The 14737-nt window shown below is 37.6% G+C and overlaps 1 protein-coding gene across 1 annotated transcript in view; it reads right to left on the reverse strand.

The window, feature by feature from the left end:
• slit3 (slit homolog 3 (Drosophila)) overlaps window positions 1-14737 on the reverse strand; it is a 713397-nt gene that overhangs the window by 137647 nt on the left and 561013 nt on the right. Inside the window, exons 15-16 of the mRNA XM_034181986.1 lie at window positions 7995-8145; window positions 5588-5662 (exon numbers count right to left, since the gene is read on the reverse strand). Of these exons, the coding sequence (XP_034037877.1) occupies window positions 5588-5662; window positions 7995-8145 (226 nt within the window). The remainder of the gene's footprint in view (window positions 1-5587; window positions 5663-7994; window positions 8146-14737) is intronic.

A 14737-nucleotide genomic window follows, 5' to 3' on the forward strand; every position in this document is an offset into this window, starting at 1 on the left:
AGACTTTTTTTTAGGTTCAATGATTCCACGGTGTATAGATGTTATGGCATCAGTGACCCCATGGCCTTGGCGAAGGTTTGCACTCTGAGTGTTTCTAGTTAATATTATCACTGTTATTGTTATCATAATGAACTGTGAGTTTTTTGGGATATAAGTTGCACTGGAGTATAATTCGCAGGACCTCACAAACTAGTAAAAAATTTTCAGGAGTATGTTACCCTGTAACTCCTGAAAACACAGTACTGTGCAGCAATACTGTTGTCTTATGAAATAAACACATGACAATGATAGTTACAAGGAAAAACATACTTTTTGGAAACTGAATTAATGCATATAACTTCATGCACTGCTCCACAGTGTTGACTAGTGGCAGTATGGGACCCCACCAACCCCTCATGTAGAGGTACCCATGTGGTCAAAACTAGCAGCCAGGTTATCGATAAATAAATAAGGTGCAAAGCAACTGGTAATGTTCTGTTGTGATATGAAGTCAGTTTAGAATGATATATTGAGGGAGACAACCCTTGGTCCGGAGGTCATGACCCTCCTATCCTCCCCTGGATTTCCGCCGATGCTGTACCCAGGTGGAAGATATGGCCTAAAAATGTAAGTCTGTGCTTTCTTGTGCACGGTGAGAAAAATAAAAATGACACAGACAATACTTGATGATAGCTATGAAAACTTTTTTCATTCAGCGTGTAGATTTCTGCTGCGCTTATCAGCTTCATGGAGAAAAGGAAAAAAAAAAGAAGATGATGCTGAGAGATTGGTAGCATAGAAGAAGCAGAAAAGAATAGCAGAAACACAAACAGAGGAAAATGAAAAGTACCACAGCAGATGCAATGATAAGAGACAGAAGGTGAGGGTTGGAGAGACAGAAACCGTAAGATAGATAGATATGGAGTGGATGAAGAAGATAGGAAAGGAACGGAGAAGAGGAAAATGGAAATGGGTGCTGGCCAATCTATATCGTCAGTGACACTGCTAGATGGTTAGCAATTTCCTCTCCAATAAATCAGCTGCTGGTCTTTGCTCTGACTTGCTCTACTGCACTCAGACAAACATGCACATGCACATGCACACACAAACGTAGCGTAGATAAGGGCTGATTGTAAATTTGAAATGAAGGACCATCTTCTATTTCCACTTAATATTTAGTTTCTTCATACCTCCTAACCACCTTTTCCTCTCTTCATCCTTCCTATCCTCAAACATATCTTCACCCACACTTCTCCTTCCTATCCTTTCTTTATCCTGCATTCTTTCCTTTCTCAATCACCCTTTCTATATACGCTTTCATTGCACTCCGTCTATCTCCTTTGCTTCTCTTTTGCTTATATTTTTTTCTTGCACGACTTCCCTCTCCATCCATCTCCTTCCATCTATTGTCACCAGTTCTAATCTTCATGTCACTGCCAACTTTCCTGTTCTCTATTGTGAAGATAAAGGACAGAGGAATGACTGAAAAAGAGCAAAGTCACATAAGAAGTGACAGTGAAATGTTCAAACAAATTTTGCCAGGATAAACAAGATCCCTATCTTAAAGTTCAGTCCTCTTTTCTGCTTCTTCAAATGTGAAATTTGGTGATTAACCTCATGAATACAAATATTTCTTATAGCTTACAAACAGCTTTGACTGCATGCGTATTAGGGGTGTAATGACACACGAGCTCCATGACACGATACATATCACGATAAACCTATCACAATTCGATACATATCGTGATATGTACGGCCTACCTGGCCGCCTATTGAAAATTCAAGTGGCTAGTCAGTTTTTTCAAAAGACTAATGTCTAAGGAGTATTTGTGCTGACTTTGGTGCTTGTATGACCATTTGCAGGATTGTTTCAGTTATCTGCTGCACTAATGAGTTGGTTAGCCCCTTCATGTGTGACATGTGAGGAAACAAAAACCTTAACCTGAACCTAACATACATAGATGAATGTTCGCTAGTGGTGTGGAAGTGAAGTAGATAGTTCTGTGTGTTGTACGAGTGAAATGATGCTGCCGTTCAAAAGATGCTCCCCTTTGCCTCGCTAAATGACTTGAAGGGGTGACGTAACACATCATATAGTAACCCAAGGGGGCACTGACCAAGCATTAACACATGAGGCAGCAGATAGAAATGTGAAATAAGTCCCCTTTAAGAAAGCACTCCATCACAGAAAGGAAGATGCTATTAAAGAAATTTTGAAATAATAATGACAATAAAAAAACTTGAAATCAAATGTAAGGGCCCTTTCACACATAACACAAAATTGGGCGAAAGAAGCAGAAACCAGCCAAAAAACCGCAAACAAAACACAAAATGGGGAAACACAAAATATTCCACCTGATGTTGGGAGGGCATGCACAATACCGCAGCAACGGTTTTGTGCACGCGCATGAGTGTGCAAGAACACAGTGCGAGCACATGGAACGTGTCTTTTTAATGGTGATTTCAGAATACTCACTTCATCCACGGTTGACAGATTTAACATGAAAATTAAGCAGACATTCTAACTTACACTAAAACACATTGTGGAGCAAAGTTGAATTCAATTTTTTTTTTTTTTTTAGCCAAGGGGTATAGTAACTACATCTGCTACTTTATGTGCACCAAACAACATAAAAATATCATTGTCTCAGAAACTTTCCTCATATTTATTTTGTAACTAATTCATCCTCATTAATCTACAAACATACCATATTTTTCAGAGTAGTAAGATTTTATGAGTTTGGGAAGTCCTGTGACTTATACTGCAGTGTGATTTATCTACAGAAAAATGACATTTATTATTCATCATCATAATTATAAGAACCATTTATATAGGGCTTTTACGGGAATTAACGCACTAAACAAAATAAACTCAAATAATTAAAAAATAAATACAGTACATGACAACGAAGCACAAAAATCTCAAAAAAGTTGATAATAAAGAAAAAAAGCTGTATGTTTTTTTTTTTTTCTCTTAACGAAGATCTTTTTTTGGCTGCTGCAGCATATATGTTTTCCAGAGCATTTGATACTCTGGAAAATATGGTATGCACCAAACAATCATAAACTATAATCAACTCATTGTCTCCCCATGAAATATCTATGGTGTAAGTATCAATTGTCAACCATGCATTGCTTTTATTAAGCTATGTTTATCATTAGAATGTGTCCACATACACAAACTGGTACACAGATGCATGCACATGTACACAGCGGCGGGCAGTGGTGGGCACAGATAACCAAAAAATTAACTTCGATAAGAGATAATCAGATAACTGAAAAGTTATCTTGGATAAGATAGAACAATGAACCACCCAAAAATGTATCGGAAGTTACAGATAACCGATAACAGATAAATTCCAATATTGTCTCTGGTACATTTGCAACTACTGGTAAAACGAATTTAAGTTTTAATGCCACAATAACTTCTACTAATATTAAAAGTAACAACAGACCCACACACTGAGACCACACTTTTGTCTTTGAACATTCTGCCCCTGGTGGAAGCTCTTGTTTACTACAGAGCTCCCAACACAGAAGCACCCTGAGAGCAGCCATAAAGCCAGCTCTCTATCAATTACAACACTCCGGTCAGGCGGAGGTCTTGAAAAATAAAGTCATGCTGACTTATGGTTTTGATTTATAAATAACATTAATACCGATAGAATAACTCCATTAATGTCAATTCTGTCATTTGTACATTAATGTCAATTCTGTCATTTGTACAAAGTTAAAATATAGCATATATCTTTTAATGTTGAATAATGCACTAATTCTGAGGTTTTGTAACAAACACAGACAAATCACAAAGGATTCTGGGTAAAAGTGCCTCTGCTAAACACTGATTGGTTCAGTCATTCATTATGTAAACCAACACGTTAATGTGACGTCTGTCGTGTGTTGGTGTTCATTTTTTTATTTGTAAAAACAGGCATTTTTACGGAGCCCTGGAGGTGTCATTGCAAAATGTTTTGCATGTGGAGAGAATGTGCGCACATTTTATGATGTTGTAAAACATGCTTTACACTGTGCGAGATGATTTTTCATGCAGGAATTTTTTGGACCGAGTTTCAGGTTAATCGCACGTCCTACATTGTGTAGTGTACATGGAGTAACAAGCTGCGTTTAACATCTCAGGACCACCTCCTGATCGCCGATCGTATGGTCCAATGAAAATCAAACCTGTTTGATATTATTCTGGTCGGCCGTCGTGAGGTTATCCTCCTGCTGAAAAGCTACAAGCATCCAACCGCTTGCACTGTGCCTGTGCAAACACTGCAGAGCTGTCTTGTAATGTTATTTATTTATTTATTTTTTTGCTGTTGTTTTGTTTTGTTTTTAAACTTCATTTGTTAAAAAAAAAAAAAAAAGCCATTTGCAAAGCCAAAAAGTTGATTTGACAATCATCTGATATAACCGGGGTCAAAACAAATACAACACTGCCATCTACTGGTTCCCAGACGCTTAGTACTTAGGGCGAATACTGCCATGAACACTACTGGCCAGTAGATGGCAGTAGAGACCTTGAAAACAAAATTACAGATAATCCCTGTCTGCTACATTTAAAATGTGTGGAATTTAACAAATGCAAATACAATAACAATGTCTATAAACCCAGAGAATATATTCAAGAGAGTTTCAGGCACTAGAGTTTAATGCTGTTGTCCGTGGAGCCTGAACAGAGTGTCTGAAATGCATTTGTCCTGTCGTGAACGTGAGATTACATAATCCTACCCATAATGCACTGCTGGGCTCAGCATGTGCTCACAAAACCTTAAAAATTAGCACATTACTTTAAAACTAAAACATATATCTGATATTTTCACTTTATAAAACTTCAGACATGATAGTAATTTTAACCCCTTAACGCCCAAATTTTTATAGCTGTATATAAAAAAGTTTTGTGTGTGTTTTTGCCTTTAAGTAGATGGTAAATAATGTTGAGATTATTACTTTCACTTTTGCACAAAAACTAGATAGTAATATTGGGTCTTCTGGTAATGACTTTATGTTATAATGTTATAATAATAATGATGGTATGCTGCAAATTTGCGACAACAGGCATACAGGTCAATTTGGTAAGTTGCATATTTGAGTCAGAGATTGTAGCATATATGCGACGATGGGCGTTAAGGGGTTAAATAACGTCCAAAATTAGTTTGGTTAAAATTTGAACCATAAGTTAAAAATGTATGCCTCTGGATGACTTAGTTGATATTGCCAGCATATCGGTATGGTGTTAAAGGAAATGTTTTGTTTTTTTTTGACCACTTCTCCTTTGTCTGCAGAGGAAGAGACACTTTTCATAGAAGCACCTTTCTTCTGTTTGCAGAGGGTATAACTGTATATCTGTTACAAAACTTTTAACAGGTAGATGCTGAACTGATTTTAAATTTTAGAAATGCTTGTCGCTGTTAAGCTTTGTTTATCGGTCTAAAAGTTATCAGACAAAAGGTAATCAGAAGATAATTGGTCCGATAATGGTTTTTAAAGTTATCTAAAAAGATAATCCGATAATGAAAACATTATCTTCGATAATTATCTGTTATCGGATTATCGGAACTGTGCCCACCACTGGCAGCGGGATATTAAAAAAAAATGTACTTACATCTTCCTCAAATTAGGCAGCTTCTTAAAAGTCCCGGTGGCCTCCAGGACAGGAATCTCATTGTCATTTAACCGCCTACAGAGAGGAACATGGACATACTTATAAACATTCATGCTTTCATGAAACAAACTGCTTGTAGTAAACACAAAAAAGTGCACGCAAAAAAAAGTATGATGTAGAGGGTAAGCGTGTGCAAGAGAGGGACAAATTAAGGTTAAGAGGCCTTCAGTGACTGTTGAAGTATGATGTGGCACAGAGAACACAAGAAGACAAGAGAAGGCAATGAATCTTTTCTATGCAGTCATCAGTACTCACCGTGCCCAAAGCCAAAGGAAAACAGGTTGAGAGATTAGAAGCTAGATGTCTGCTTTATTGAGGTAATTTGTACTAAAAGGCTGCCGCTAAAAGGATGTTTAGGTATTTGTGTGTGCGTGTGGCATGTGATTGCACTGGAGAGAGTGAATGAGAGAATAAAAAGAGACCTCAGCTAGAGGGGACACATTCTGGTGAAATACAGGGAGATTTCAAAGATATATCATCCCAGGTCAGGAAAAAACAGAATCATGTGTTGCGATGTTTAAAGTAGATGGGTTACGGCAAGAAAACAAGAATGTTTTAGTGGCAGGGTTGTTTGACTATATTTTCAGTGTTGACAAAGGAGATGAGATGAAACCTTTCCTATGAATACTAAACAAAACTTCAAATGCAACACTAAAAAGATTCTACTTTGGATGACTAAGTAGAGAAGTGATGTCATGAATGAGAAAGCTGGCGTTCAGCTCGTCTGAAATGCCTTGAGGCAGCGATGCCATGATTTGCCGCTATATAAATAAAATAAATTGAACTGAACTCCCACCAGAGACCACAGAATCCCTCAGTTACACACAGAGTTGAGAAACCTGGTCAAGCAGGTAGCTCAGTGGGATATGGAATTGGATGACCGATATGATTGGTATCCTTCAGACCAGGGAGCCTTGGTGGCTGATCTCTGCTGGTGTGCTGTCACCTTGGCACACAATTGTGGGTCATTATATAAGAAATAAACCAGTGGCTCCCAGTTCATCGTCTCAGATTTCCTTTATTTTAACATATTTTGTATATTACGGGCCCAATATAAAATATCCATAATATTATGTTTATACTCTAACTAGTGTTCCTTCCAGAAGAACCCTAACACCTATTTTCTTAACATTTTCCAAAACATTTTATTCAGTTTTTGTTCTTTTTAAAAAAATGTGCTTTTTGTTGAATAGCTAAAAATGGTCTCCTTTGTAATATACAGTTTGCAATAGTATGAAACATAAAATCCTTCTTACATTTCAGTGTAAAGACTGTTTTAAACTGTAGCTTCAATGCAAACAAAGAAGGAAAAAAAAATCTGAATTGGACTATATATATATATATATATATATATATATATATATATATATATATATATATATATATATATATATATATATATATATATATATATATATATATATATATATATAAAGTGACTGTGTGTCCATCATGTGATTTCTTAGTTATTTTTTACATTTAATAAATTTGCAAAACTCTCAATAAAAACTTTTTTCACACTGTCATTATGGGGTATTGCGTGTCGAAATTTGAGGAAAAAATGAATTTCATCCATTTTGGAAAAAGGGTGTAACATAACAAAATATGGGAAAATGTGAAGCACTGTGAATTCTTTCCGGATGCACTGTATGCTGCCAGTGATTCAACAACAGGGGAGAATTTGGCTTCTGGCTAAATTCCTGTTTCTTGTCTGCTTAGTAAATATTTGATCAAGGACTATTTCCTGAAATAACACAGTGTTTACTGATTTTAGTTTGGTTTGCACAAAGATAACCACTTGTTTAAGTGTCTGTCTGACCTACGAGCAGCTTTTGAGCCTTTGAGCACTTCTTTTTTCAAATCACATCACTGAAATTCACTTACATAACCCCCTCAGTACCTCCACTGATTTATGAACAGTAATCTGTTATTTCCCTTGGAGGACCTATTGTAACAATTCCTCTTAATACAACTTAACCTCATTAACCTACTATACAAAATATTTTGTTTAACAGATACAAAACACACCCTGCCTTTCAACCTTTTAAATAATTGCATAAATGTATTTACTTCTTATACTGGCCTTTTGCATTTTTCAGAAGTAAAATAAATGATCCACAGGACTGTTCAGTATTCCAGTGAGAGACCCTTTGGCAGACATTGTGATGGCTCCTCTGGGACTTGGAGAGAGATGGAAAAGACTGCTGAGAGGCATTTTAGTCTGGGAGCTAAAAATGAAAAGTGACATTCATGATGTTTTGAGCATGTGCACTGCATAAGTGCACAGGCACGTGTCCTTTCTGCATGTTTGTGTGTTGGTATGAGAGGAAAACGTCAGCTGACTCACAGGTCGGTGGTGTGTTCAGGGATGTGTGGAGGTATACGGGTTAGTCGGAGATTGGAGCAGTCGACTACAGTGCCTTCACAGCGGCATCTCTCCGGACATACCAGATCCTGGAAGCACTCCCCACTCAGGCGGCTACGATAGTCCTCCTGGCCTGCAGGGGTGACAGAGAGGTGTGTAAAAAAAAAAAACAAAAACAAAAAAAAAAGTAGAAAATGGAGAAAAAAATACACAGAAGTAGGAATGTATTTGAAATAAGGGTGAAAAAGAAGGGAAAACAGGAAAATTAAACAGATCAAATACAAACAGGCAAAAGATAGATAAAAACAGACATGAGGATAGACTATCAGCAGAAAATCAGATTTATAAATTGATTATAAATGTCATCACATTTATTTTTGACCATATACACTTAATTAATTAAAAAATAATACTACTTGCAATGAACACTTCAAAACTATAACAAGGTCACAGAGATCAATGAGAGCGAGTGGATCCACATCATTTCCCCCAGGAGCTCTGCAAAACTTCTGCATATTCAGCTCTGAAATTTTTAATTCTGGTAGATACACGAGGCCTATTTTGGGCAATATTTGCATTTTTTTAACATACTGTATTTTTTGGACTAAACAACTTATATGTCAAACAATGGGGCTGTTACCAGCACACAAAACAATGGTTTTGTCCGTTTTCAGTACAGTGGAAACAAGAAACACATTAAAGATATTTAGCTTATGTAGCCAGTCTGTGACTAAACAGCCATTCCAGATTATTCCAAAATGTTTTTCTTAAATTCTTGTGAATTAACTGTTTTAAAAAAGCTTTTAACTCTTCATGCTGTATTTTAGCCAGATATGACTTGTACTCCAGGGCCCATATGGATGAAGCAGCCTAAGGCTAAAAATAGCTCCTAGTGACATTATTCTAAGAAAAATCTTATAATTCCTTGACTTCTTAGCCATTTCTTAGAATTTTCCCTTGGTAAGATGAAATTTGTCCTCAAAGCACCTTAGGCATTAAGAGAGCTCCTAAGGTGCCAAACTGGTAAGAGTAGAGAGGAGGACTTTGAAGAACCCTAAGAGACAAGTTGGTGGAAAAGACAGAGGAAGCAGAGATATTCTCCGTATGTAGAATGACAGTGAGTCAGTAATACACTACCCGCTTATTCTACATAATTATTTTATGTTAGTTTACTGTCTTAATGTATTTATAAACTGTTTAGGTTGTCATTTTTATGTCATATTCACACATTAATGTTATCATTATTTTGTATTATTATCAGTATTATTGTTATTATTTTATTTTACTACTACTTCTGTTTTGTCATTTGATTTTTACATGGACCACAATGTAAATATGTGTTTTCACTTTCTTGTGCCATGCATGTATTTTTGACATATTTACAATAATATTATGTACTTACATTGAACTTATTAATGCACTCACGCACACTTTTAATATAGAGATAATTGAGATAATATAGAGATATGTTCAAACATCTTCAAGCTGATTAACAATTCATTTTGTGGTGAACTGCGTGGAATGAAAGACAGGAGAGAGCTTTAGTCTTTTTGGCACTCTGCCGCTAGGAGGTGCTCTTATTTTTCAGATAAAACAACACAGGGATGGTATCAAACACAATACACTTTTCACTTGTGGTGACAACATGGTTACACTTAACTCGCTACACCAATTGAACTTCAAAAATACAATAAATCAATAACACTAACAACACTGTTAAACTAACATGACATTTAAAACCCCCAAAGCCAGAGCTCCCATAATGCATTCCAGGACAACAATTTAAAGGTTTAGCGACCGGCCCGGCAATCGCTCCAATTTAATTTTGCTGAGTATCATCATCATGACATTAAATCATTTTCACGATTACGCAGTTCTTAATGCAGTTCAGGTTATATGATCAGTTGATTTTACTGTTCATTCATATATAGGAATGCAGAGCGCATTCATTTTTTAAATTTCCCCTTCCCTTTCTGTGACACCCAATCACAGCTCTTACAGGACCACATCATACCTAACAACCGGGTCAACCCCACCTCGATAAGGAGTTTGGAGATAATGCATGTGAGGATAACAGTATTGTGATTGTAGCACATAGTTGCCAGGCTCTTCAAAGCAAAGCATCCACAGATTAAAGAAATGAATGGGTTATTCCATCTGAAATCACCCAGTTTTGAAAGAAATCCCAGGTCACCCCTCATCTTTATTCTGTCAATTTTATATGTTAATCACATTCCAAAGTCAGGTTGAAATGCCAAATATTAGGTCTATATCTTGAAAACTTTTGAAGTTACAGCCTTTGGAAATTTTTGTGAATTTTTCACATATCATGAAAACGGTGTTTTCTACCAATTTTGCACGTTAATAATTTGAGCTCCCTATATGCCTCACAGCTTTGAAACTGCTCATGGCAGGCTACCTTTTGATGTAGAGTTGTGAAATAGTGGCAGTTTTGGTGTATCTAGTGTGATCTGCCTTCCACAAAGGCCTCAAAATGGTAGAAAACCCGAAATTGTACATTTTGTTCGTATCCGATTAGTTCAAAATCAAGAAATATAACAGCTATGGCTATCAAACTTTTTGTATGATGGTTTGTGATATAATGGAACATATCTACACATTTAAATGATATACCAGGTTGTTTTGACAAAAGTTATAGTTGTTTAAAAACGCTCATTTTAAATAAGTGTCAAACTATACCAATTTTCATCACCCCAAATGCCGATATGGACAGCTGACTATCATATTCATATTTTTACCATATATTCTTATACGAAGTCTGTTAGAAAAGTAACAGACCTTTTTATTTTATGCAAAAAATATATGGATTTGATTCATATGTTTTAACGTCAGCCAAGCTTGAACCTTCGTGCACATGCGTGAGTTTTTTCACGCCTGTCGGTTGTGTTATTCGCCTGTGGGCAGGCTTTGAGTGAGCACTGGTCCACCCCTCTTGTCGTTTTTTCATTGCGAGGAAATGGCGGAATGATTTGGGCTTTGCTCCATCAGAATTTTTTCAGAAACTGTTAGAGACAGGCAGCTGGAAACCATTTGGAAAATTCATTTGGCATTCGGTGAAAATTTTTGGGCTTCACAGAGATTAAGGAGTGTTACTACCGCTTTAAGGACGGCCCACAATGGCGCACGGCGCGCTGCGCTCTGAGCCGCGATCGACAGGCTGAAACAACCATTTCATTTCTAAACGGATGGCTGTGTGGCTCCGGGACCATCATGTGCAATTTCTCTGGTTATCACAAGAGCTGGACATCAGCCATTTTCCGGCAGATTTCACTTTTAACAAGAGATTTTGTCATGGAAAGCCGCACAGAGGCTTCACGTGTCACGATGGATTCACTGATGGAGTAAGACAAAGAACATCCGTTTTGAAGTGTCATAGGACACGTTGGGACATGCCCAGCTCTCCACAATTTCTCTTATACTCACTCGACTGGTAAGCCACTGAAAGCTGAGATAGGCATGTCCCAACTTGTCCTCTGACACTCCAAAACAGAGGTGTTCTTTGTCTCGCTCCATCAGCGGCTCCGTCATGATGCGCAAAGCCTCCGCGCGGCTTTCCATGACAAAATCTCTTGTTTAAAAGTGAAATCTGCCAGAAAATGGCTGATGTCCAGCTCTTGTGATAACCAGAGAAATTGCACACGACGGTCCCGGATTGACACAGCTATCCGTTTAGAAATTAAATGGTCATTTCTGCCTGTCGATCGCAGCTGCCTGTCTCTAACAGTTTCTGAAAAACGTCTGATGGAAAAAAAAGCCCAAATCATTCCGCCATTTCCACGCAATGAAAAAACGACGAGAGGGGTGGACCAGTGCTCACTCAAAGCCTGCCCACAGGCGAATGACGCAACCGACAGGCATGAAAAAACTCACACATGCGCACGCAGGTTCAAGCTTGTCTGACGTAAAAACATATGAATCAAATCCATATATTTTTTGCATAAAATAAAAAGGTCCGTTACTTTTCTAACAGACCTCGTATATCTCAAGATGATATGTTGCAAATATGATGTTGTTATTGAGCTTCCATTGTGTGATTTTGTCTTCAAATCAGAATGTAGTCGCAACAATATTTTTTTTGGCAGAATCATAACAAATATCAATCAATCAATCAATCAAATTTTTTATATAGCGCCAAATCACAACAAACAGTTGCCCCAAGGCGCTTTATATTGTAAGGCAAGGCCATACAATAATTATGTAAAACCCCAACGGTCAAAACGACCCCCTGTGAGCAAGCACTTGGCTACAGTGGGAAGGAAAAACTCCCTTTTAACAGGAAGAAACCTCCAGCAGAACCAGGCTCAGGGAGGGGCAGTCTTCTGCTGGGACTGGTTGGGGCTGAGGGAGAGAACCAGGAAAAAGACATGCTGTGGAGGGGAGCAGAGATCGATCACTAATGATTAAATGCAGAGTGGTGCATACAGAGCAAAAAGAGAAAGAAACAGTGCATCATGGGAACCCCCCAGCAGTCTACGTCTATAGCAGCATAACTAAGGGATGGTTCAGGGTCACCTGATCCAGCCCTAACTATAAGCTTTAGCAAAAAGGAAAGTTTTAAGCCTAATCTTAAAAGTAGAGAGGGTGTCTGTCTCCCTGATCTGAATTGGGAGCTGGTTCCACAGGAGAGGAGCCTGAAAGCTGAAGGCTCTGCCTCCCATTCTACTCTTACAAACCCTAGGAACTACAAGTAAGCCTGCAGTCTGAGAGCGAAGCGCTCTATTGGGGTGATATGGTACTACGAGGTCCCTAAGATAAGATGGGACCTGATTATTCAAAACCTTATAAGTAAGAAGAAGAATTTTAAATTCTATTCTAGAATTAACAGGAAGCCAATGAAGAGAGGCCAATATGGGTGAGATATGCTCTCTCCTTCTAGTCCCCGTCAGTACTCTAGCTGCAGCATTTTGAATTAACTGAAGGCTTTTTAGGGAACTTTTAGGACAACCTGATAATAATGAATTACAATAGTCCAGCCTAGAGGAAATAAATGCATGAATTAGTTTTTCAGCATCACTCTGAGACAAGACCTTTCTGATTTTAGAGATATTGCGTAAATGCAAAAAAGCAGTCCTACATATTTGTTTAATATGCGCTTTGAATGACATATCCTGATCAAAAATGACTCCAAGATTTCTCACAGTATTACTAGAGGTCAGGGTAATGCCATCCAGAGTAAGGATCTGGTTAGACACCATGTTTCTAAGATTTGTGGGGCCAAGTACAATAACTTCAGTTTTATCTGAGTTTAAAAGCAGGAAATTAGAGGTCATCCATGTCTTTATGTCTGTAAGACAATCCTGCAGTTTAGCTAATTGGTGTGTGTCCTCTGGCTTCATGGATAGATAAAGCTGGGTATCATCTGCATAACAATTAAAATTTAAGCAATGCCGTCTAATAATACTGCCTAAGGGAAGCATGTATAAAGTGAATAAAATTGGTCCTAGCACAGAACCTTGTGGAACTCCATAATTAACTTTAGTCTGTGAAGAAGATTCCCCATTTACATGAACAAATTGTAATCTATTAGACAAATATGATTCAAACCACCGCAGCGCAGTGCCTTTAATACCTATGGCATGCTCTAATCTCTATAATAAAATTTTATGGTCAACAGTATCAAAAGCAGCACTGAGGTCTAACAGAACAAGCACAGAGATGAGTCCACTGTCCGAGGCCATAAGAAGATCATTTGTAACCTTCACTAATGCTGTTTCTGTACTATGATGAATTCTAAAACCTGACTGAAACTCTTCAAATAGACCATTCCTCTGCAGATGATCAGTTAGCTGTTTTACAACTACCCTTTCAGGAATTTTTGAGAGAAAAGGAAGGTTGGAGATTGGCCTATAATTAGCTAAGATAGCTGGGTCAAGTGATGGCTTTTTAAGTAATGGTTTAATTACTGCCACCTTAAAAGCCTGTGGTACATAGCCAACTAACAAAGATAGATTGATCATATTTAAGATCGAAGCATTAAATAATGGTAGGGCTTCCTTGAGCAGCCTGGTAGGAATGGGGTCTAATAAACATGTTGATGGTTTGGATGAAGTAACTAATGAAAATAACTCAGACAGAACAATCGGAGAGAAAGAGTCTAACCAAATACCGGCATCACTGAAAGCAGCCAAAGATAACGATACGTTTTTGGGATGGTTATGAGTAATTTTTTCTCTAATAGTTAAAATTTTGTTAGCAAAGAAAGTCATGAAGTCATTACTAGTTAAAGTTAATGGAATACTCAGCTCAATAGAGCTCTGACTCTTTGTCAGCCTGGCTACAGTGCTGAAAAGAAACCTGGGGTTGTTCTTATTTTCTTCAATTAGTGATGAGTAGAAAGATGTCCTAGCTTTACAGAGGGCTTTTTTATAGAGCAACAGACTCTTTTTCCAGGCTAAGTGAAGATCTTCTAAATTAGTGAGACGCCATTTCCTCTCCAACTTACGGGTTATCTGCTTTAAGCTACGAGTTTGTGAGTTATACCACTGAGTCAGGCACTTCTGATTTAAAGCTCTCTTTTTTAGAGGAGCTACAGCATCCAAAGTTGTCTTCAATGAGGATGTAAAACTATTGACGAGATACTCTATCTCACTTACAGAGTTTAGGTAGCTACTCTGCACTGTGTTGGTATATGGCATTAGAGAACATAAAGAAGGAATCATATCCTTAAACCTAGTTACAGCGCTTTCTTTCAGAAAGCGCTGAAA

Source organism: Thalassophryne amazonica, chromosome 11 (assembly GCF_902500255.1).
Source record: "Thalassophryne amazonica chromosome 11, fThaAma1.1, whole genome shotgun sequence".
Taxonomy (NCBI): Eukaryota; Metazoa; Chordata; class Actinopteri; order Batrachoidiformes; family Batrachoididae; genus Thalassophryne; species Thalassophryne amazonica.